Source organism: Nannospalax galili, unplaced genomic scaffold, assembly GCF_000622305.1.
Source record: "Nannospalax galili isolate Female #2095 unplaced genomic scaffold, S.galili_v1.0 scaffold462, whole genome shotgun sequence".
NCBI lineage: Eukaryota > Metazoa > Chordata > Mammalia > Rodentia > Spalacidae > Nannospalax > Nannospalax galili.
In genome coordinates, this window is record NW_008348078.1 from 1,232,293 (window position 1) to 1,258,095 (window position 25,803).

At 38.8% G+C, this 25,803-nt stretch overlaps 1 protein-coding gene across 3 annotated transcripts in view; it reads left to right on the forward strand.

Annotated features, from left to right (window-relative positions):
• Spidr (scaffold protein involved in DNA repair) overlaps nucleotides 1-25,803 on the forward strand; it is a 389,790-nt gene that overhangs the window by 253,855 nt on the left and 110,132 nt on the right. For 2 of the 3 annotated variants that reach the window (XM_008844506.3, XM_029569016.1), the window contains 2 exons: nucleotides 3,468-3,654; nucleotides 4,976-5,226. The exons of the other annotated variant lie outside the window; for it this stretch is intronic. In XM_008844506.3, the coding sequence (XP_008842728.1) occupies nucleotides 3,468-3,654; nucleotides 4,976-5,226 (438 nt within the window). The remainder of the gene's footprint in view (nucleotides 1-3,467; nucleotides 3,655-4,975; nucleotides 5,227-25,803) is intronic. 3 annotated transcript variants of the gene reach the window in all.

Here is a 25,803-nt window from a genome sequence, read left to right on the forward strand (position 1 = left end):
GTGGAAATATATAAATGGAGTAGGCTAAAGGCCATACTAGTAAGCATTAGATTACATGATCAAAATAAATCGAATCTAGAAAAATAATGCTGTTACTGTGGACTTAATGCAGATAAAAGAAACTATCAAGGAATTACTGTTTCCTCCAGGCAAAACATGTCCATTTCCATCATGGATTGCAGATTGCTTAAGTGACCTGCAGAGTACCTTGGCACTATAGGCATGACAACAAAATAAGTAAAATAATATAGTAATAGCTAGGTCTGTAGTGTGGTTATCAGTGGTTAACACTACCTAGTAGGATGGGGGAGGTCACTGGACCCTCCCCTGAGAGTGTAGATTTCATTCCCTTCTGCCTTTAGTCGCACTTGGTCTTTGGATGTTGGCGTATAAACCAGGTAAAAGGCCAACTAACGGTTAGACTACATTGATGACACTTTCCCTCATGCTGGGTTGAGATCTTTCTGGAATGGAACTGCCTTTGAGTCACCCATGCACCTATAAATAATCCAGGCAACTTATTGGTTCACCGAGCTACACTTGGGTAGAATTGTTACTTTTGTCTGTTTTTGATGCTCTATCTGAGATAAATAGGCCTTTGTTTACATCACAGGAAAAAAAGTCACACAATAGAAACTGATACCTGAATTTTTCCTACAGAAACCCCTATAGTGGCTGTGCTTGTTTCTTTCCTGCTGCCTTCAAGCACCTGACAAAACCACCCCTTGCAGTCTAGCTGCCTCTTCTGACAAGAGAAGCTTCCAGAGGGTCCACTCTTGGAGCAGCATATCTCAAAATGACACTTTCCACTCAATGGCTACATCACAAGTTATCATAAAAAGAAAATGAACTGATGCGTTAAAATGAGTTTTTCTGTATAACAGTATATCTTTTTTAAAGGTTAAAACTTCATTCAATTTTATGTGTTATAGGGTTTACACTGAGTACAATATTGTATATCTGTATTATTTCAACTGTAAACCTAAAAATTGACAGCCAATTTTGAAAGAGATGCAGCTTAGCTCTGGAAATTGTTATTGAATATGTCAATGCTGTTCTATGAAATGCTTCTTCTAATTATGTGGTTATTAAATAAATAATTTTTAAAAAAGAAAATGAACTAAATCAAATGTGCTTAGGTAATTTTTTTCACTTACATACTTTTAATTTTATTATAGTGATTAGCACATATTAAATCTACAACTTAATGGGATTCACTATGAAATATCTGTGCAGACACATATCATGCATCAATCATCTACCTGTGTGTTGAAGTAGTTCTCACCACTTTATTCTTTTTCAAAAATGTTTCCAAAATGTAGCTGCTCAAAGAGTGCCTGTTCTGACATCCATTGGTGTAGGGGCTGAGATCTCAGCAGACTACCTGAGAGTACCTTGGGGGCTGAGAACTCAGCGGACTGCCTGAGAGTGCCTGGATCCAGCCTCCAGGTGGTATAGATGGAATCCCACTGAAATAGGCCAACAGCCCTTGGAAAACTGATGAAGAAAAGACCCAAAAGTTCAGTGCCTTGCCACAATAGGAGGAAGATCATCCCATACCTACCACCTCCTCCAAGGCTCAGGGACTTTTGTGGAAGAGGTTGGCAGAAAGAATATAAGAGCCAGAGGAAGGGGTGGTGTGTTAACTGGAAGTGTCCTCCAACCATTATTCCAGCAAGGAGTTAAGGGGGGAATCAGTTACCCCTCCCACACAATCAGTCAGCCTTAGCTGTGAGTGGGGTGCTAAGGATATAAGCCCAGAATGCCAGGAGGTACCTCTTTCACCATTTTCTGTGGCTGCTCGGAAGTCACAGGATCTATATTTGAGTGTGGACTTTCCAATGCAGCTGTAAATGTGGGGGTGTGCACTCCTCTGTAAATAAACCCCTACCCTATGCTCTGTTTAAAAAAAAAGAAAATGATAAGTGTTTGGATAGATAGATGAGAGGGATCTGACTAGACCACAAGTGGATGGACTTGCACTGGGGAATGTCTGGGGACACTGACTTGACAAAGTGGGCCTTAACACCCAGGACAGAGTAGATGGGTTCCAGTGGGGAAGCTATGGGAGGGTGCTGGTGGGGGCGGGGCTATAAAGATGATTCAGATTCGGGGGATCCTGAACTGTATACCAGTGGAAAACTTGGAGGCCAGAGAGATGGCTCCATAGTTGACAGTGCTTACCACTCTTGCAGAGGACTCAAGTTCAGTTCACAGAACCCATGTCAGGTGGCTCACAACTACCTGTAATTCTAGGACCACGTTATCTGATACCCTTAACTGGCTTCCACAAGCACCCAGACACATGTAATCATACCCACACATAAGTAAACTTTTTTAAATCTCTTTTAAGTGGAGAATATGAGTTGCGCTCAAGCAAGTGAGCATGCGTGCGCTTCCTCTAGACTGAACGTGATGTGGCCAGGTATCACAAGTTCTGCCACTGTGCCTGCTCCACAGTGACGGACTGAAACCTGGAATTGTGAGCTAACCCCTACCCCCCCACCACCTTCACCCACAGTGCTTGTTGTCAGGATATTTTACCACAGCAATGTCTAGGCTATAAAGAGAAGCACACAGAACCCTGAGCACTTGCTACTGGGTTCATTCTTCAGGTCCTACAGTCTCTGTTCTAGACAGTGTTCTGCCTTCTCTTCACCTATTAGCGTAGCCTCGTGTTTACTTGATGTACAGTGTCAGGCATTTAGTTGTATTTAATGAGAGGAATAGGGGAAAATGTGTGGCAACTTCTTCCTAACCAGAGCTTGGAATCTTAAGTTTTTCTTATTGACAACATGTCTTGGTTTAAAAAAGAGGCATTAAAGTGTTTTATCTCGTATGAGAACTGAGAAGAACTTGAGATTTTCATTTGGTATATTTTCAGACTCTTTCCCTATTTCAGCACCAATTGCTTTGGTGATTATGGCCAGTTGGTAGCAAATGTACAAATTCCTTAGCATTTAGTATTACTTTCTTTAAAAGATTAGAGCCATTGAAATATGTAAGGGTTTTATTTCTAAATATTTCATTCATTGCTTCAAGAGTGCTTCTCTGAGCCTGATAATCATCTCTCATTCTTTGAATCTCTATTTCTTCCCAAGAGGTCTTGAGTTTCCCTGAGGAAGCCTGAGCCTGTATACTTAAATGACCTTCCATTCCAAGCACAGGACTTTTCACTGGGAAAGTAAAGTTCCATCCACTGAGTCACACCTGTTATGGGGTGTAGTTTCTTCTGGCTGGTATGATCCTTGCTATCTATTGTTAGGAATGGCTATCCCTTTCTAGACTGATCTGGTCTAATGTGTCCAATATCTTCGGCAGCTGTTGCCCCGTGCCCTGGCCTGGTCGTAGCTGCTCATTAATTAGGGGCATTAGCTTAGTTTTAACTGCAGCATTCCTTGTTTATTAAAAATATAGGGAGATTCCAAGTTACAAATAAACTGCTGAATTCCTTTTTTTTTTTCTAGGCAAAAACTTATTATGCCAAATGGAAGCTGTCCTGTTATTCTGAATACTTACTTTTGTCAGAAAGCTGTCGCCAAAGAGACACCTCATGAAGCACACTGTCAGGCCTCACCTCTTTCCAGAAGAAACATCACTTTGGCCCAGATGTTTAGAATTAAGACTTTATCAAATAATTCACCTGGCAGTCAGGTAAATTCTCATTTATGTAGGGGTTTTGCACTTGTAATAGTAATGATATTGGATTTGAAAGGGCCTGTGAATAAGTGAAGATGTTCGTCTTCTGTCCCCAACTGTATATGCCAGATGGTCTAATAATTATTATGCCTGAAGATATGAAAGCTCAGATAGCATTTAGTCGTGGTCTTTTTATAATCATCCAGCTTTCTATTATGTACTTTTCATCTTTAATTTATTAAAATATATTAAAGTATTTCCAGTTCCATGGTGACATGGCTAGCACACTCTGGACTCTGAAAGTATTTTCTCTGTTCTCATTTTGAAACTAAGAACTTTAAGACTTTATTTATTTATTTTAAACAAATCTTTTTTTTCTTTTCCTGGTATCTATAGCCCTTAAGATAGAAATAGCTTTCAAGTTTGAGGTTGTATGATAGAAATTGATTGGGGAATATTTTTGACTCTGAGTCATGGTTATTTACCAAAAGGAATTTGGAGTTCCAAATTCACTGGCAGTGGGCAAGGTATGTATCTATGAATACCTTCAGCTCTGGTTTATATCCTCCCTCAGCAGTTTTATCCTGGGTCACCTTAGGCAATTTTTTTGTGTCTCAATTTTATCTATGAAGATCATTGGGTTCATTGTGAAAATAAACATTAAAATATAAAGAACAGGGTCCAGAAGATAGTGAGTGCTTTCAGAAGTATTCTTTGGCTTATGATCGTTTATAATATTGTATAGAGCTATCAGCAGAATGCTTGAATATGCAGAGTACTTAGCCTATTGCACATATGAGCACCTAATAAAGTGACTCTTTTTTAATATTTTATTATTTATTTTATGCGTATGGGTGTATTGCCTACATGTGTGTGAGTGCATCCATGTCATGTAATGCCACGGAGGTCAGAAGAGGGCTTCAGAGTCCCCTGGACCTGGAGTTAAGAACAGTTCGTAGCCACCATGTGGGTGCTGGGAATTGAACACGGGTCCTCTGCAAGAGCAGTCAGTACTCTTAACCACTGAGCCAACTCTCCAGCCCTAAAGTGACTCTTTTTTATAAAACCCTAGTCATTCAGAACAAAGAAACTGAAAAAATATCCCTATGGTTATTTACTAGCAGGACTGTGTACTTGGTGTTCTGTACTGCTGTCATCTACCTTCCCCTCCCAAGCAAGGCTAGTTCTCTGATGTAGAGCCCAGTACTACGTGTTTATATCTTCCTTTAATGTCATGCAGATACTTTGGGGCGTTACCTAATGATGTCATTATTTGGGGGAGGGGCATCATGATGCAAGCCAAACTGAAGTAGTTCCTTCTGCATGTCTTGGCCAGATTGAATGCAGTAGCTTGGCTACTGCAGGCACAGGCTGGACCCACAGGCCTGAAGAGGCAGAGCAGCACCTTGCAGTTGGCACTCCCCTGGGGGCCTCTCTTCTGGACATTGCGGAAAGCCAAACAGCTGGCACATGGTCTGAAGTTGGGGTCCGAGTGGTAGTGCAGAGGGCTTACTCTCTTCTTGGCAGAGACAGTGCCAAAGGCCAACAAGGACACAGCGCAGAGCATGCAGACTCATCTGGAGCACGGTGAGCAGCAAACACAGTTACGGGTAGAGAAGGCACAGCAGACAGTTCTGAAGAAAGGTAGCTCTGCTCAGAGGACTGTCTGAGCTGAAATCGCTATGTTCATGGGCTGTTTTGTATATCTTTTTCTTACATCAAAATTTGGTAAATGTGGTTATAACAAAGGATTTTATCTCCTTATTTTTATAAGGCCCACTGAAAAAGAGAATTGTTGCAATTTTCCTTTCACTGGTTCATGTTTTGGAAAGTAATAAAAATTTAAGAACTATTGGTATGGTTCTAGAAAAGAAGACCATGGTTACTATACCCCAACACTGAGAAAAATGATGGTAATTAGAAAATCTGACTTTCAGAGACTGCTTTTTAAACAGTGTACATTAGTAAAGCCTACCAGATTGTTTTCTGACAGTGTGAACTTTGTGTACCTGCACTGGCCCATACAGTAGCCTTTGACCAGATGGAAATGTGGCTACTGTGGTTATGAAAATAAATTTAAATTTTTATTACACTTATTTGGGGGAGGTGTATGTGGTGTGTGTGTGTGTGTGATATGTATGGTGTGTGTGGTGTGTGTGTCTGTGTGTGTTATGTGTGGTGTATGTAGTGTATGTGGTGTGTGTGCTAAGTGTATGATGTATGTGGTGTGTGTGGTGTGTTTATATGGTGTACATGGTGTGTGTGGTATGTGTATGGTATATGTGGTGGAGGGATAGGGGGCTTGTGCATGCTACTACACATGTATAGAGGTCAGAGGACAACTTGTAGGAGTCAGTTCTATCCTTCCATTACTTGAGTCCTGGGGATCAAATTCAGGTCATTAGGCTTAACAGCATGTTTGCCTGCTGAGCCGTCTTGCATGCCCAATAACTTTAAGTAGTCCCTTAAGGCTAATGGTTGCTCTGACAGGTGGTATAGCTACACAGTTATATGAGCAAAGACCATGATCCAAAGTACTTTGCTCAAAGGAGCAATGAAAAGGAATTCTTCAGATTTAGGCCCTAGTTTACCTGCTTTTTCAAATGTCTATGGAAACGTCACTGACTGAAGGCTTTGTGTCAGTGCTTTGGGAAACACTTTTTTTTTTCAAAATAGAAATATAAAATTTATTTAAAACCAACCACAAATTTCTGTGTAATCAGGAATGATACAATTAGCAGTAGCTTCTTTTTTTAAAAAAAACTCAATGACAAAGATTTAAAATATATTTTCAATTACAGTATTCATTTAGCCTTATTAGGTTAGAACAATTTAAAAAGAAATTTTATGCTCTAAACAAATGAAACACACAAGGAAAATATAATAGACAATTTTCACAACTGTCTTTACATTTATATTTGAATGCTAGTACATTTCAATACATTTCAGTACATAAACATGAAATCATATACAACTGTTGTGCACCAGATTTTAGATCCTTCAAGTAACTTGCAATTCCAACTCACAAGTCTTCAACTACTGATAGTGTTGTGTACAGAGAACTACGTATTGATCATGAACTAAAGTTGTCATGATTCTAAGATTATCTCTTTCCCTGCTACATGGTGAAGTGCTTTCCTTAATTGTTTCCCTTGTATATAAAAAACTAAATTTGGTGGAATTTAAAAAGCATTTCCTAAAAAGTTTTAAAAATAAATAAATAAAAAGCACTTCCTAAGTTTTTTTTAAAATTATTGAGATAGGATGTCAATAGATAAGAAAGGTAAAAAATAAAATAAAATAACTAGTAAATACATTCCAAAGAGGAGCCAGTCAAAGACCAGAATATGAACCTAGGAAGTTGGTATTTCTCGTACTTCTGTTCTTCATCTGGAGAATTGGTGAATATTTTTTACACCCAAAGATTCCTATAAGACAAGCTATTCGTATGTAAATTTATGAGGCAGATAAATACATAAGAAACGAACTAACTAGAAATTCATGCTGATCTCTCTCTGCCATGTAATCTTACAGTGTTCTCTTTAGGGAACACTTATGATACTCTAGTATCCCAAATAAGACCATTGCCCACACTCCACAATGCAAAAGCTGCCCTTAGTTTTCACTATTAAAACCATTTCTGGAAAATATTTCTATTAAAGCACCTATCACAATGTTAACTCCATAAAAGCTAAAAAAAATTTGACCGTACATTACAATAAAAATATTTAATCTTTCTTAAGAGCTTGGGTTTTTGTTTGTTTGTTTGTTTGTTGTTATTTTTTGGTAAACGAGTATAGTCAGCTACTTTATCACAGCACAAATACACATTGGTGAGGATGTGAACTTGCTATGTGCACCAAAGTCATGGGGGGGTCTCATTGAATATTCAAGGTTATTTGGCCTGTTTAATCTCTTTTCTTGTGACCCAGAATATATATTTATGAGATATTCAAAGTAAACTGCTTCTATACATAGACTTGTAAGATAAACTGCATAGATTGCTAGCAGCTTTACAGATACATCTCAGTGTGTATCATAATTCTGTACACAAAGGTAGTTTTTCCAGTGGTGGGGGGGGGGTTGTGGCTACAAAGCAGAACCAAAAAAAAAAAAAAACCAAGAGAAATCAAATAATGTAGAACACTTTAATCCCAGTACTCAGGAAGCAGAGGCAGGAGGATCTCTGTGAGTTCAAGGACAGCTGGGGCTACAGGGAGACCTTGTCTCAAAAAGACCAAAAAATAAAAAGAAAAAGAAAACTATTTGAATGAAAAAATTGTTCTATTGTAATAGTAAAGGGATAATATTCTTTACACATTTTTGGTTTGGTTTGGTTTGGTTTTTGGTTTTTTTCAGATAGGGTCTCCCTGTAACACTAGCTGACCTGGAACTCACTAGGTAGACCAGGCTGGCCTTGAACTCACAGAGATTCACCTGCCTCTGCCTCCCAAGTGCTGGAATTAAAGGCATGTACCACCAAGCCTGGCAAATAACTTATTTTTTACAATACCTTAATTCAGTTCATAGTGCAGCTAGCAGTCTACAGATACAGTGGTTCACTTACACTATGAGCTATGTGGCAGGGAGCAAGCCACTTTCCACATTTGTCATCTACAGGTACCTCATCTATAAAATGGGAACAAAGCCTTACTCTTGGGGACAAAAAGTTGAACAAAGCAAACACCGTTTACTTTTACAGGTTGAATTTATTTATTATGTAGCTGAGGCTGGCATCAAACATCAGATCCTCCTAAGTCTACCTCACAGGAGATAGGCTTATAGACATACATAGCAAGACACTCTCTCAAAATAGAAAGGTTAATTTAAAATGGGTTTGGAGATAAAGCTATATAATCAGAGTGAGAAGTTTCATAATGGGACCAAACATAATTTTTCAAGTTCTTTGGGTGCTAAGTAAATGGTGACAGTCAGGGCACAGAAAAGAGAGAGGAAGGAGCATACTCCAAACTCAAAAGCAAGAAGTACTTTTCATCTGTAATCAAAAGTAAGTGCTAAAACCAGCAAACCAGCTACTATTTTGAAAACAAATACAACAGAAATAAATTAATTCATGGGCATCTTTTTTTTTTAAATGTATATGAGTGTACTGCCTGCATGTAGGTAAGTGTACCCGTGTCGTGCAATGCCCTCGGAGGACAGAAGAGGCCGCCGGATCCCCTGGAACTGGAGTTACAGGCAGTTGTTACCTGCCACATGCATGCTGGGATTTGAACCTGGGTGTTCTACAAGAACAAGCAGTGTTCTTAATCACTGAGCCATCTTTCCAGCCCCCATGGGCATCACTTTTAAAGTTATCTTTCTAGTACTGTTGAAAAGTATGAGACAGATTTGCAACAGAATACAAATTGAAAGTATACATGCCACCCATCACACAATAGGAGCAGTATTGGTGCCTTCTAATGCCAGTTAGAATACATGAGAAGTGCTTCAGTGTTGTGATCAGTGTTCAAGTGAATGGTACTCCATCTGAAAGCACTATACCTTTGAAAAGTCCCGATGAGGTCTAGAGTTAAAGAATAATTCTTGGAGCTGGAGAAATGGCTCAGTGGTTAAGAGCACTCTTGTAGAGGACCTGGGTTCAATTCCCAGCACCCACATGGCATCTAGCAACTGTCTGTAACTCCAATTCTAGGGGATCCAACACCCTCTCTGACCTCCTTTGGCATTGTACAACACAGGTACATTTATATACATCCAGGCAATACACTCATACACATAAAATAATAATAATAAAATGTTATTTTAAAAAGAATTCTTTAGAATTATAGAAAAAGTAATTTTTTTCCAGTTGGAATATATATGTAAGATCCATTAAATAAGGTCTAATGTAATTTCTATGCTTATAATTAGTGATCAATATTTGTACTTTACTGTGAAATTTTTAAATAAAACTAGCAATGACGATTATAGATTAGACATAATTGCTGTTTTATGTTTTAGTTTTACTTGGCTTTCAAGAAAAGAATACAAGTAAGCTTTGCAACTAGGACCATCCCTCTAAAGCTTTCCCAGCCATACTGAGCACACTCCCAGGACAGACACAGAAGGCTGAGTCACCATGAAGAGACGGCACAGTGGCACCAAGAGGAGCCACTTCCTTCACACTGTGTTTGGAGGCCTCCCTTCACACGCTTCACTGCACTTGTGCTTGTGAAGAGAACATTCAAAGCTAAAATCTGGTGAATTACTGTTCATGCTTGGTTGTCTGTGCTTTGAAATTCTTCCTTGAAACTTGGCCATAACATAAGAAGTAAAAGTGTGTTTGTGGGGGACTAAAGGAAGGCCAGGCATAAATGTCAAGAATCAGAAAATAGCATTCATTTATTCATTTGTAGTGAATATGGTATCTGTCTATTTCTTGTAGCATGTGTAAGATTGTAGACACTGGGACTAAAAGATATCATTCCTTTTTCACAAGTGAGGTTCTTACTTGGAACAGAATTAAAAATATAGTGGAATATAAAGTCCCCAAACAGCAGGATGAAAAACTGTTTTGGAGTCGAGAGATAATCAAGCTGTGTCTGGATTAATGCTATCCTAGGGCAGTAAGAGAATAGTCTCTGTGACATTTGGTTGGACCGTGTAGGAGAACAGACTTTTGAATATTTGGCCTTGGATTTGAGGACAGGGCTGCCAAGCTGTCTAGAGTACCAGAAGTTATAATTGTCAATATTTTCTAGATTTGTTTGTTACGATAATGATCAGATCGCAATTTCTAAGTCTAATATAGAAAGGAAATTGTACTTTACTAATTACTTTACTGACTTACTAATTCTTGTGCAAATGTTATATGGATATGTGTTTATATGCATATGTAAGCATATTAATGTACTTACCTTGGAGGCACATTTAACAATATGGTTTCTTTCTTTTTTAATTATATTTTTATTGAATTTTTGTAGATTTCATACAATGCATCTTAATCATATTTAATCCCCCTTCCCTCTCTGTACCACCACATTATTCTACCCACAGGATTTCATGCATTTTTGTCATACATGTTAAGGCCTGTCCAGTCAAGTTTGTGTAGCTGGATGTCCCTTGTTGCGAATTCATCCACTGGAGACTATTCAGTCTGTCTTGCGTCACTCCCTTAAAGAAGATCAACTCTCCCTCACCCAGCAGTGGTCAGCTGCCAATCGTTCCTCACCAAAGTTGTGGCCTCCTTCCCATTTCCCCAGTTCTATGATGGTTTTTGTCTGATTGAGTTTGTATGGGTCTTGTGCATGCTCTTGCCATTGCTATGAGCAAGGTCCCAAGGAGCCTGTTTCCTTATGGTCATGCACCTCCTCCCCTGGCTCTTACAGTCTTTCCAGCCCCTCTTCCATATGGTCCCTGAGCCCTGGGTAGGTGAAGTTTAATGTAGGAGCCCTGTCCAGGAACCCATACTCTGCAGTCTTGTATTCAGTACACTTTGGCCATTTGTGGTCTTTTGTGTTCATTGCCCTCGTTGCATGAGGAAGCTTTGCTGATGAGATTTGAGATGTATTAGTATTCTCTCTACCATTTGTTCCACTACGTTCTATGAGCCAGCCTTAGGTGTAGAGGTTCCATTGTTGATGTGTCACTTATGGTTGAGCATCTCTCAGACACTTATTCTCTGTGTGTGACCAGTTGTAGAACTCTGTAATCGTCTTTGTCTGTTGAAAAAGAAGCTTCTTTAATGAGTGGTGACTGGCATACTTATCTGTAAATGTTACGATCCATATTTAGCAAATAGTAAGAAATTTCATTTGTCTAGAAATATGATACAGATAGGGTTTTCTGTAAGTTCTGTGACCTCTTCAGCCTCCTATTGAGCAGGCTTTAAATAAAATTAGGTAGTTGTTGATTACCCCAACATAAAAGCGCCCCTTCTGCACCAATGTCATTTGCTTGCTGGTCATTGTTGTGGTTACTAGCCTTTAAAGCTATGGTTGGACAATTAATTGATTTTCTCCCTTAGCAGCTTGCATAGTGTCCTCCACAACTATGAGAGCTAGTCTTCAGGGAGGAGGCTTCCAGGTCAGTTCCTGCTCCATTACTCCAAGCCCTGTGTCCAGACTATGTCGAGTATGTCCTGTCTTCATCAATACAGTAAGGTCTTATCTTAAAGTTCTGGGAGATAATCAAGGCCTTTGGCAATACCATGTATCATTTTGGGGACCTCTTGGATTACCCTAACCAACAACTTGAAGGGAGGTTTATCCTATTTGGCACTGTGTTTCTCTTTCTTTCTTTCTTTCTTTCTTTCTTTCTTTCTTTCTTTCTTTTCTTTCTTTCTTTCTTTCTTTCCTTCATTCCTTCCTTCCTTCTTTCTTTCTTTCTTTATTTCTTTCTTTCTTTTTTGGTATTTTTTGGTATTTTTGAGACAGGGTCTTCCTCTAGCCCCAACTGACCTGGAACTTACTGTGTAGACCAAGCTGGCCTTGAACTCACAGAGATCCTCCTGCCTCTGCCTCCTGAGTGCTGGGATTAAAGGTGTGTATCACCAGTCCGGCCTAGCACTGTATTTCTTGTTATATAGCCTTTAGCTATACATGTGGACTCATGTTCAGGTATTGTATGTGTATTTTTCAGTAGATTTTTGAACTAATACGCATTCCCTCTGGTTTTTACACCAACTGAGCATTATTTATCTCTCCTTTCTCTCTCAATATCTTACCATTCTTCCTCCCTCCCTAGTAAATGTACCACCATTTTCCCAACTTTCCCTTTGATAATACCTGTCTGCTATGTGCCCTTCTCTCTTGAGCTCCTCCTTCCCCATTACCCCCATGGTTCCTTGTATAATCCTCTCTCTTCTTCTCCTCCCATTTAAATACCCCTATTTTACCCATTTCCCCCTTGGTAACATGCGTCTCCTACTATTTCTCTCTCTCAGGCTCCTTCTTTCCTTTTACCTCCATGGTTTCTTTTTTCCCCAGCTCCTGTAGTTCCATTAGGATAAACACCCACATATAAGGATTTGGTGCTAAGATCCATAAATGAGAGAGAACATACATCATTTCTTTTTCTGAGTCTGTTACTTTACTTAGTGTAATAGTTTCTAGTTCCCTCCATTTACCTACAGACTTCATTATTTTGTCTTTCTTTACTCCGAGTAGAACTCCATTGTAAATGTTCTACATTTTCATTATTCATTCATCCATTGAAGGACACTTAGGTTGCTTCCATTTCTGAGCTATTACGAAAAGAGCAGCAACAAATGGATGTAAAAGTGTCTCTGCAGTAGGATGAATATATGCCAAGGAGTGGCATAACTGGATCATATGATAGATTCATTTTTCAGTTTTTAAGAGTTCTCCACACTGCTTTCCATAGTGATTGCAGGAGTTTGCAATTCCACCAGCAGTGAATGAGCGTTCCCCTTTCTCCACATCCTCGCCAGTATTTGGTATCATTTGTTCTCTTGATCTTAGCCAGTCTGACTGGGGTAAGATAAAATTTTAAAGTGGTTTACATGTGCATTTCCCTAATTACTAAGGATGTTGAACACTTTTTAAGGTTTTTCTTATACATTTTTATTTCTTCTTTGGGGAACTCTCTGTTCAAAATCATAGTCCATCTTTTCATTGGATGATTTATTTTCTTGATGCTTTGATTTTTGAGTTCTTTATATATTCTGGATAGTATCATCTGTCAGATGTGTACTTTATGGGTTTCCTCTTCACTTCCTTGGTTTTTTTGGGAGGGGCTGTACAGAAGCTTTTTTGTTTACTGATATTTCATTTATTGATTGTTGACCTTAGTTCCTGAGCAATAGATGTCTAATTTAGAAAGTCCTTTCATGTACCAATATCTTGGAGGATACAGCCAATGTTTTTTTCTGACAGTTTCAGAGTTTCAGGTTTCATTGAGGTCTTTGATCAATCTGGAGTTGACTTTTATGGAGGGTGAAAGATAAGGATCTAGTTTCATTCTTCTACAGGTAGAGGTCCAGTTTTGCCAGCACCATTTGCTGAACATGCTGTCTTTCCTCCAGTGTGTGTTTTTGGCACCATTGTCAGGTGTCAGGTGACTGAGATTGCATGCACTCATGCTTGAGTCCTCAGTTATGTTTCATTGATCTATATGTCTGTTTTTGTGCCAGCATCATACTGTTTTTATGATTATAGCTCTACAATAGTGTTTGAGATCTAGAGTATGGTAATTTCCCCAGCATTCAGCTTTGTGCCCAGGATTGCTTTGGGTATCCGAGGTCTTTTTTGCTTCCATATGAATTTTAGGATGCTGTTTTCTAATTCTGTGAAGAATGTCATGGGGATTTTGATTGGCATCACATTGAATCTATACAGATTGCTTTTAGTAAGATGGTCATTTTTCACAATACTAGTTCTACCAATCCATGAGCACAGGAGGTCTTTCCAACTCCTGGTGTCTTCTTCAGTTTCTTTCATCAAAGATTTTAAATATTTATTACAGAGATCTTTAATGTCTTTGGTCAGGTTTATCTCTAGATATTTTTTAAGGTTATTATGAATGGGAGGGCTTCCATGAATTCTTTCTCCAGTTGCTTGTTATTGGCATATGGAAAGTCTACTGATTTTTGTAAATTGATTTTGTAACATGCCACTTTACTGAAAGTTTGATAATTTCTGTAAGTTTTCTGGTGGAGTTTTTGGGATCTTGTAGATACAGTATCATACTGTTTACAAAAAAGGGATAGTTTGACCTCTTGATTTCCAATGAGTACTCCTTTAATTTCCTTCTCTTGTCTTTTAGCTCTAGCAAGAGTTTCAAGCACTATATTGAAAAGGAGTGGAGATAGTGGACAGCTTTGTCTGGTTCCTGATTTTAATGGGAATGCTTCCAGTTTTTCTCCATTTACAATGATGTTGGCTGTGGGTTTGTTGTGTATACTTTAATTATGTTGAGGTATGTTCCCTCCAGTTAATTATCTCTAGAACTTTTATTATACATGCATGTTGGATTTTATCAAAGGCCTTTTCTGCATCTGTTGAGATGACCCTGTGATTTTTGTCTTTAAGTCCATTTTTATGATTTATTACATTTATTGTCTTATGTATATTGAACCATCACTGCATCCCTGGAATAGAATCAACTTCATCATAGTGGATGATCTTTTTGATGTGAGTCTGATGTAGTTTGCAAGTATTTTATTGAGAATTTGTGCATCTATGTTCATTAAAGACATGGGTCTATAATTTTCTTTTTGTTGTCTCTTTATCTGGTTTTCATATTGGAGTGATACTGGCTTTATAAAAGAAGTTTAAAAGTTCTCCCTCTGTTCCTATCTTTTTGAATAATTTAAGCAGTGTTGGTTGTAAATCTTTAAATGTCTGATAGAATTCTTTTGTCAATCCATCTGGGCCTCGGCTATTTTTTATTTTATTATTGGTCTGTTTTGAGACAGTCCTGGAACTCGCTAGGGAGAGCAGGCTGGCCTTGAACTCACAGAGATCCACCTGCTTCTGCCTCCTAAGTGCTAGGATTAAAGGCGTGCACCACATACATGGCTCCTGGGCTAATTTTGGTCAGAGGTTTTGTGTTACTGTTTTGATGTCCTTATTTTCTATGGATCTGTTTAAGTTGTTGCTCTTTTCTTGGTTTAACTTTAGTGGTTTCCTTGAATTTAGAAACTCTTCCATTTATTTTAGGTTTTCAAATTTAAGAGAGTGTAGGTTTTCCAAGTATGGCCTTACTATGTTCTGAGTCTTTTTGATGTCTGTTCTGGTGTTTCCCCTTTCATCTCTGATTTTGTTGACTTCGATTTGTTCTTTCTCTCTTTTGTTTAACTGGGCTAAGGGTCTGTGTGTCTTGTTTATCTTTTCAAAAAACCAGTTCTAAGATTCATTGATTCTTTTTATTGTTTTCCTTATTTCTATTTCATTCATTTCTGCTCTGATTTTGTTATTTCTTCTTCTCTGTTGGGTTTGGGTTTCAGTTGATCTTGCCTTTCTAGAGTCTTGAGTTGTACTATTAAGTTGTTTATACATGATCACGCTGATTTTTTTTTTTAATGTAGGCACTTAGAGCTATAAGCTTCCCTCTTAGGACTGCTTTTAAAATGTCCTAGAGGTTTCCTTATGTTGTGTTATTATTTTCATTTAGTTCCAGGAATACTTTTTTTTCTCTTTTTGAGACAGGGTCTCCCTGTAGCCCCAGCTGTCCTGGAACTCACTATGTAGACCAAGCTGGCCTTGAACTCATAGAGATCCACCTGCCTCTGCCTCCCGAGTGCTGGGATTAAAGGCATGCACCACCACGTCCGGCCCAGGAATACTTTTATTTCTTTCTTAATTTCTTCTTTGACACATTCATCATTCAGGAGTGTGTTATTTGGTCTCCATAAGCTCATGTGTTTTCTATGGCTTCTTTTGGTGTTGATTTTATGCTTTATTGCATTCTGGTGTGATAGACTGCATTTATTTCATATTTATTGCATTGTGGTCTGATAGAATGAAATTATTTCAATTTTTTGTATTTGTTGAGTTTTGGTTTGTTTTGTGCCCCAGTATGTGGTCAAGTTTAGAGAAAATTCCATGTGGTCCTGCATAGAAATTGTATTCTTGATGCTTGGTTGGAACATTCCATAGATGCCTATTAGGTCCATTTGATGTAATAGTATCATTTAATTCAGACATCTTCTGTTTATTCTTTACCCAAGTTGACCTGTCTATTGGAGACTGTGGGGTATTGAAATCCCCTACTGTTACTGAGATGGAGTTAATCTGTGTCTTAATGTCCTGTAGTGTTGTTTTTATGAATTTGGGTGCACCAGAGTTTGGTGTGTATATGTTCATGATTGTAATGTCTTCTTGGTTAATTGTTCCTTTGATCAGAATGAAATAACCCTCTTGATCTCTTCTTACTAATTTTATTTTAAAGTCTATTTTGTCAGATATTAGAATTGCAACACTTACTTGTTTCTTAGTGCCATTTGCTTAGAATGTTTTATTCCATACTTTCACCCTAAAATGGTGCCTATCCTTGAAGATGAGATGAGTTTCTTGAAGACAACAAAAATACAGATTTGTTTCTTAATCCATTCAGCTAGCCTGTGTCTTTTGACTGGGAAGTTGAGGCCATTGATATTTAAAGTTATTATTGAAAGATGTTATTTACTGTCATTTTAATTTCTGTTTGCATTAATGGTCCAACTTTATGTTTTTACAATTATACCTTCATGTATTTTCTTTCTATAGCCTCTTAGGTATAGTCATTCCTTTCTTCAGTCCTTTGTATTCCTTCGTGTAGTCTCTGTAGGACTGGGTTTTGTGAACGTGTATTCTTTCAGCCAGTTCATGTCATGGAAGACTTTTCTTTCCTCTTCAATTATAGAAAGTTTTTCTGGTAAAGTATTCTAGGTTGGCATCTATGGTCATTTAGAACTTATCATAATTTGGCTCAGGCCCTTCTAACATCCATTGTTTGCCTAATTCGGCAAACTTTAGTAACCTCAGAGGGATAGTTCCAAGGTCCAAGGAGAGGAGATGGGAAACAGAAGTGCTGGCAGCTCACCATAGGAGGCTGAGTCAGGCACTCAGATGCAGTCTCAAAAAGTTGGTTGCACCAGGAGAGGTGACAGGACAAGGAAATACAGGCCTCTTCTAGCCAGTGGGGAAGCCTGAGCCTTGGAGAAGTGAGAGGGATGGTGGTTTCCTCCTTAATTAATTTTTGTGACAGCATCACATGTAGCCCAGGCTAGTCTTGAACTTATTATGTAGCCAACATGACCTTGAACTAATTCTTCATCCTTCTGCTGCCACATCTCAACTGCTAGGGTTACAAGCATGTACCGCCATAGCAGACTAGTCACATGGTTTCTAATATAGATTTTTTTAAATATTATATTATTTTTATTTTATGTGTATGAGTGCATTGCCTGCATGGGTATAAGTGCACCCATGCCGTGCAATGTCCACAGAGGCCAGAAGAGGGCATTGGATCCCCCTGGAACTGAGTTACAGAGGTTTGTAATGTTCAGGGTCCAAGGAATTCCCCAAATTGACCACTCGGACACTGAGTCTCAGTAAAAAGGAGTGCTTTATTGGAACCAACTGGTTGGGGGACACAGATCATCTCAGGAGCTGTACTGCAACCCCGAGCAGTGAAAACGCAGGGCTTTTAAGCAGAAAAGCCACAAAAAACACAAAGCAGGGGATGTCCATAGAAACTATACACAGAATAACCAGGAAAGGATTGAAACAATCTAGGGCTGATTTCCAGAGACTTTACCTATACAGCCATTGGCTATTTTACCTGGGGCAGAATGTTCTTTCTCTTCTGCCCCAGATTATTCCCATAGAAACCATACACAGATGTATCAGGTATACTCCCATTGGCTAGCTTACCTGGGGCAGAACGTTCTATCTCTTCTGCCCCAGACCATTTCCATAGAAATCATAAACAGATACCAGGAAAGGGTTTGAACAATGAAGGGAATTTCCAGAGTCAGGCGGAGGGCAGCTTTTTCTCAGAGGCCAGGGAGGGGGTCTGAGGGGCACTCTCTTTCAGTAAGCCACCATGTGGGTGCTGGGAATTGAACTCAGGTCTTCCGCAAGAGCAGCCAGTGCTCTTAACTGCTGAGCCATCTTTCCAGCCCCTAATATAGAATTTTTTTGGTCTTTTTGAGACAGGGTCTCCATGTAGCCCCAGCTGGCCTGGAACGTGCTCTGTAGACCAGGCTGGCCTCAAACTCACAAAGATCTGACTGCCTCTGCCTACCAAGTGCTGGGATAAAAGGCATGTGCCACCATGCTGGCATTAATATAGAATTTTTTTTTTTGGTCTTTTTGAGACAGGGTCTCCCTATAGCCCCAGCTGTCCTGGAACTCACTATGTAGACCAGGCTGGCCTTAAACTCACAGAGATCTGCCTGCCTCTGCCTCCCAAGTGCTGAGATTAAAGGCATGTGCCACCACGCCCAGCTAATATAGAATTTTTAACATACATATATGTAGCACAATATGGACAAGAGAACAGTTTAGATGATGTAAATGTTACTGGGAGATTCTTTTCTGCTCATGATTTCTACCTTCAGCTTCCCTGTTGTTGACTTTATCGGATGCTCTGTGAGGCTGGACTTGCACATGGTCCTCCATGTAACACCACAGTGAGCCGCTCCTTCCAGGAGAAGCTTAGTCTGCTCCAGCCATCCCAGAATAGCTTTCCTTGAGCTCTTGCCATTATGTACTTTACCCTGACAGTCTTCTGACTATTAGTGAACTAAAAGACAAGCATGTCAGAAGAAAAGAACATGGATGTATGTCCTGATGACTCTTATCCCGGTCATTCCTCGTCCCCATTCAGACCAGGTCTGATGGTTCTTGGTAAGTCTCTTCTGTGGGTTTCTGTAAGTTTAGTGAATGCCTCACCTGTGAATTCCTCTAGCTCCATTTCTAGCATTCTGCAGTGCTTCTTCTGAGGCTGGTAAGAGCTTATCTTCTGTTCACTGCAGCCCAATTGATGCTGTTTGAAATGAAAAGAAATTCATTTAAACCCAGCTAGTCCTGTTCAGGATTAAAGAGACTCACTTAAAAATTCATGTCATCTGAGCTGTGAAAAAATTATTTTTTTAAAATGTACTTTAAGCTGGGTATGGCAGTGTACACCTCTAATCCCAGCTCTCAGGAGGCAGAGGCAAGCAAATCTCTGAGATGATAGTGAGTTCGAGGTCAGCTGGGGCTACAAGGAGACCTGTCTCAAAAACAACAACAAAGCACTTTAGGCTGAAGACGTAGCTCAGTTGGCACACTCACTTTTCTAGTATGCATCAAGCCCTGGATTTGATCCCCAGCACAGCATAAAACCAAGTGTGATAACTCACGCCTGTACCTGTAATCCCACCACTTGAGAAGCACTTGATGCAGGAGAATCATAAGTTCAAGGACACTTCTTCCTTGGTGGTCTAGTGGTTAGAATTCTGCACTGTCAAAAGTTCAGTGTCATATTTGGCTACAGAATGAGTTCAGGACCAGCCTGACTATGTGAGATTCTGTCTCAAAAATACAAATGTACTTTCAAGAGAGTCTCCCATCATTGTTTTGTTTACTCAGTTCTATTAATGAAAACATTTTTACACTATTTCTCCAGGATCGTACATCAGAGTAACCAACAAAGACTTGACTTAAGTTTTACAGATAACCAAAATTATATGCAATAACAACAAAAATAATGCAAAAGACATTCCCTAACCACCAGGCTAAGCAATTTATTCAGAGCCCAAACACAGCCTTTCCTAGGTCCACTGTATATTGAGTAAGTATTAACTAAATGCATGATTAATAAACCACAGGGTTTTTTCTTTCTTCTTTTATTCTGTGATGCTGGACATGGAACTTGGGACTTCACATTCTTGGCAAGCACTCTACCACTGGTGGCCTTGTTAGCCCTAACTATAAGCTTATTCAACAGAAAAGGAATGGGAATCTTAGAGTCTCACAGTAACACTATTAATTAGTGTACCCTTCATGTATAGTGTAAATTGAGGCAAAGATAGAGTCAACAAATTCTTTAGTGACAACCCTGTGTTCTGGCAGGCAGGTCAAGGTATCACACCTCACTCCTAGCCCGTGCTCTTCATTAGACATAAACTGTTTTTTCTCATGTTCTGTAATGTTCTGTTCATTTTCTCACTGAGATATTTAGCTTAATGACCAATCATTTAATTTTAGCACTCAGATAAGTCACACTCTTTTTTCTCTCTTACTGAAGAAATATTCAAGAGGGATAAATTTGGTCTCTTATACTAGCATTTAATTTTTAGAATTTGCTAAATATTCAACATAAAAATGCTAGAAAAGGTATAGTTGTAATAGTTTGTTATCTTGCATTACAGTTTTATAGAAATTTACCTTTGCTGATGGAACAAGGGGTAGAGAGAACACTAACGCATCTTTCCACTCTCATCAGTGAATCTCCCTCATGCAGCAGAGGGCAATAAACACAAAGGGCCACAAATGGCCAAAGCATAGAAAATTAGAGTCTGCAGAGTGTGGGTCCTTGGACAGGACTCCCACATTAAACTTCACCCAGCCAGGGTTCAGGGACCATTGCAGAAGAGGGGATGAAAAGACTGTAAGAGCCACAGGAGGAGGTACATGACCACATGGATACAGAGTCTTATAGGTTCCTGGGACCTTGCACATATGAACTTACAGCAATGGTAACAGCAGGCACAAGATCCATGCAAACACACACAGACAAAAACCCAGCATAGAACTATGAAAATGGGGAACAGGCCCCAATCTTAGCAGAAGAACTATTGGCACCTGATTATTGCTGGGTGAGGAAAAGCTGGTCTTCTTTAAGGGAATGACTCTAGATAGGCTGACTAGACCCCAGTGGACGCACATGCATTGAACAACATCAGGGGATACTAACTTGACTTGATAGGCCTTAACATAATGACAGACTGCATGAAATCCAATCAGGGAATGTGGGAGGGTACCAAAGAGGAAAGGAGTATAAAGATGATTAAGATGTCATGTATAAGGTAAACAAAAAATTCAGTTTAAACGTTTTTTTAATTAATTTTTAAAAAGTATTTATTTAATAAGCACATAATTAGGAGAAGCATTTCATTACAATGCTTTATAATGACATATTCAATAACAATTTCCAGAGGTAAGATGCATCTCTTTCAAAATTGGCTGTAAATTTTTAGGTTTACAGTTGAATTAATACAGTTATAAAATATTGTACTCAGTATAAACCCTATAAGGCATAAAATTAAATGAGGTTTTAACCTTTAAAAAATATCTCCCTTTAATTATTAAAATACACAGTTTCATACAGAAAAATTCTTTTTTCTCTCTCTCTTTTTGTAGCCCCAGCTGTCCTGAAATTCACTATGTAGACAAGGCTGGCTTCGAACTCACAAAGATCCACCAGCCTCTGCCTCTGAAGTGCTGGGATTAAAGGTGCACACCACCACATCTGGCAGAAAAATTCATTTTTAATGCAATTAACACTAAGACATTTGCACATGCGTTTCTAATCTCTATATATCTGATTATTACTAGTCACAGTCGGTTACTTTCTGAGCTCCTTGGCACCTGAGCATAGATATAAAGTCATCAGGTAGATTTCAATGGTAATGTTTTTCACATCTAATTATTAAGGAGCAAATGTTTATGCATTAAAGAATTAGTATTTTTTAATTTTTAAAAAAAATTTAATAACCACATGATTAGAAGAAGTATTTCATTACAGCTTTAACATATTCAGCAACACACTCCAGAGCAAGGATACATCTCTTTCAAAAGTGGCTGTAAATTGTCAGGTTCACAGTTGAATTAATACAGTTATACAATATTGTGTATACAATATTGTGTATAATTAAATGAGATTTTACTCTTTAAAGAAGATCTCCATTTCATTCTAAAATATGCTGCTTCCTACATTTTTAATATTATATTTTATCATTTTAGAAGAAACATATCATTACAGATTTAATATGCTCAATAGCAGTTTCCAGAGCAAAGATACAGCTCTTTCAAAAGTGGCTACAAAATTTTTAGGTTTGCTGTTGAGTTAATACAGTTATATAATATTGAACTCAATATAAGCCCTGTAAGACATAAAATTGAGTGAGTTTTCAACCTTCAAAAAAGATCTCCATTTCATTTTAAAATAGTTTCTTACAGAAAGACTCATTATTTTTGCTACTAACACTGAGATGTTGGTACATGTGTCTCTAATCTGTATGTATCTGATTATTACTAGTGACAATTGGTTGCACTTGGATCCTTGACACCTGTGTATGTCTATAAAGTCATTGGGTAGATTTCAGTGGTAATGTTTATCACCACTACTAATTACCATGATGTAAATTTTTATGCTTCCTCCTCAAATATAATACATTTTATTTGTTGATTTTTGTGTGTGTATATCATATAGAACATCCCAAACAATCTTATTCATCTATATACCCACTTCCCAAATGGCATCCTCCCATAGCCCCCCTCCCCACATACTGGAGCCCATATACTCTGTCATCCCTGTTACTGTCCACTGTGTTGTGAGCACCACCAGCCATTCCCCAGGGTTTGTCCATCTGCTGAATCTAGTCAGACTATCTAGAGTTCCTTGTTTTAGGATGATCACCTCTTCCTCACCATCACCATTGAACTCAGTATAAGCCCTATAAGACATAAAATTGGATGAGATTTTAACCTTTAAAAAAGATCTCCATTTCAATTTAGAATATATTGTTCCTTGCAGTAAGACTCATTGTTTTTGCTTCTAACACTGAGATGTTGGCACTTGCATGTCAAATCTGTATGTATCTAATTATTACTAGTCATAATCGGTTGCACTTGTATCGTTGGCACCTGTGTATGTCTATAAAGTCTTCGGGTAGATTTCAATGGTGATGTTTATCACCTCAACTAATTAGCATGACATGAAATTCCATGCTTCCTCCTCAAATATAATAGATTTTTTAAAGTTTCTGGGTTTTTTTGGGGTGTGTGTATATCACACAGAACATCCCAAACCATCTTATTGAACTATACACCCACTTCCCAGATGGCACCCTCCTATAGCCTCCCTCCCCCCACTAGAGCCCTTATACTTTGTTATCACTGCTATTGTCCGCTGTGTCGTCACCCCGCCCCAGCCATTGCCCATTACTTATCCACCTGGTGAATCTAGTCAGCCTATCTAGAGGTCTTTGTTTTAGGAAGGTTAGCTGTTTGTCAATTAGCAGCAATCAGTTGTCAATATTCCTTTAGATAAGATTGGGGTCTGCTGTTCATTTTCCCAGTTCTATGCTTGGTTACTATCTGGGAGTCCCTTGGGCCCCCCTGGGCAACAACTCAAAAGAAGGTATTTCCTCTCTGGCATTGTTGCTTTTTATGCAGCCTTTAGCTATAAATATGGACTGTTAAAAACTTAAATTGGCCCCTTTAATCTTTGGTTATACTTCCCTTTTGGGTGTTTCAGGCTATATAAACCAATTTTTTTTTTTTTTTTTACTCTTAAGGTCATTTAAGAATCTGTTCCTCAGGGGTCATGTGGGCTTGGGAGGAGCCCCTGGCTCCTTTCTTTTACCAGTTACGCCTATGTGAAGAAAAGTCAAAGGTCCTGCTCAACTATGGCTGGCTTCACTTGGAAGGATGGAGGAAGTGTTCCCTCTGTGTTGACCCGCCTCTTTGTAGACTGGACACTGGTTCAAAGTCCATCCTGTGGGGTCTCCATGGCCTTCTTGATCAAGAGGACGGGTGACTCACCATGGTTACAAGACATTTTGAGAGATGCTCATAGTCCCCTGGAACTAGTCGACCTAGGACGACAAGGAGCAAAAACTGTCCTTAATGTCCCTCTGACCAAATTAGTATAGGCCTCAAAGTATGTCTGTTAAACATCTGAGAAGGTTAGCTCTACCAGTCTGGTACTTTTAATTACTGTGTGCCATGAAGCTAAATCTTGGGCAAAGACCAATTGTTCTCAGATAAACCTTACCTAGACATATATTTCTGATCTGGTATGTATAATTTGTTAGTAGGTTGTTGAACTAATGTGGTTCCCTCTGGTTTCCAAAATTAGCTGGGCATTATTTATCTCTTGCATTGCCTAAGCCCTCCATCATGGTTTCCCCAGTTAAGGTGCCCCCATTTTCCCCCTTTCTCCCTTAATAATACCCTTCTCCTATGGTCCTACCTCTCTTGAGCGCCTTCTTTCCCTTTATCCCATAGGTTCCTTGTATACCCTTCCCTCCCACCACCCTTAAACTAACCCAATTTTTATCCATATTCTCCCTTATTAAGGCCTGTTTCTGACTGTTCTTCTCTTTCAGGTTGTTTCTTTATCTTTACCTCCCTGTTTCCTTTCCATTATCCTGGTTCCTGTAGTTATGTCTGGATACATACTCACTTATCAGGATTTGGTTCTAGGATCCACGTATGAGGGAGAATATACATCGATTTTTTTTTCTAAGTCTATGTTACTTCACTTACTATAACAGTTTCTAGTTCCATCCATTTACCTGCAAATTTCATGATTTCATCTTTCTTTACTGCTGAGTCAAATTCCACTGTATAAATCACATTTTCATTATCCACTTTTCAGTTGAGGGATAGTTAAGTTGCTTCCATCTCTTAGCTATTGTGAAAAGAGCAGCAACAAACATGGATGTATAAGTGTCTCTGCAATAGGATGAGTTCTTTGGGCATATGCCAAGGAGTGGTATAACTGGGTCAAATGGTAGGTTCATTTTTAGTTTTTTAAGAGTTCTCCACACTGCTTTCCATAGGGGTTGAACAAGTTTGCAGCCCCACCAGCAGTGGGTGAGTGTTCCCCTTTCCCTCCAACACTTGGTATCATTTGTTCTCTTAATCTTATCTAGTCTGGCTGGGGTGAGATGAAATCTTAAAGTGGTTTTAATTTGCATTTCCCTAATTACTAGTGATGTTGAACACCTTTTAAGATGCTTCTTAGCCATTTTTACATCTTCTTTTCAGAACGCTCTGTTCAGCTCTTTAGCCCATCTTTTAATTAGGTTACTTCTTGTCTTGATTCTCTGTTTTTTGAGTTCATTATATATTCTGGCTGTTAAACCTCTGTCGGATGTGTCGCTGGTGAAGATTTTCTCCCATTGTGAGGGTTTTCTGTTCGCTTCACTGGTTGCCTCCTTTGATTTAAGAAGCTTTTTAGTTTAATGAGGTCCCATTTGTTGATTCTTGACCTTTTTGCCTGAGCCATTGATGTCTGGTTTAGAAAATCCTTTCCTACACCTATATCTTGTATGTTTTTGCCAATATTTTCTTCTAACACTTTCAGAGTTTCAAGCTTTACATTGAGGTCTTTGATCCATATGGAGTTGACTTTTGCACAAGGTGAAAGATAGGGGTTTAGTTTCATTCTTCTACAGGTGGAGATCCAGTTTTACCAGCACCATTTGCTGAACATGCTGTCTTTCCTCCAGTGAATGTTCTTGGCCCCTTTATCAATATCAGGTGGCTGAAATTGCATGTACTTAATATTTTGGTCTTCAGTTTTGTTCCATTGATCTATGGGTCTATTTTTGTGCCATGTTGTTTTTATGTCAGTACCATGTTGGTTTTGTGTCAGTGCCATGTTGTTTTTATGACTATAGCTCTGTAATATAGTTTAAAATGGGGTATAGTAATACCCCCAGCATTGATATTAGTGCTCAGGTTAGCTTTGGATATCCGAAGTCTTTTGTGCATC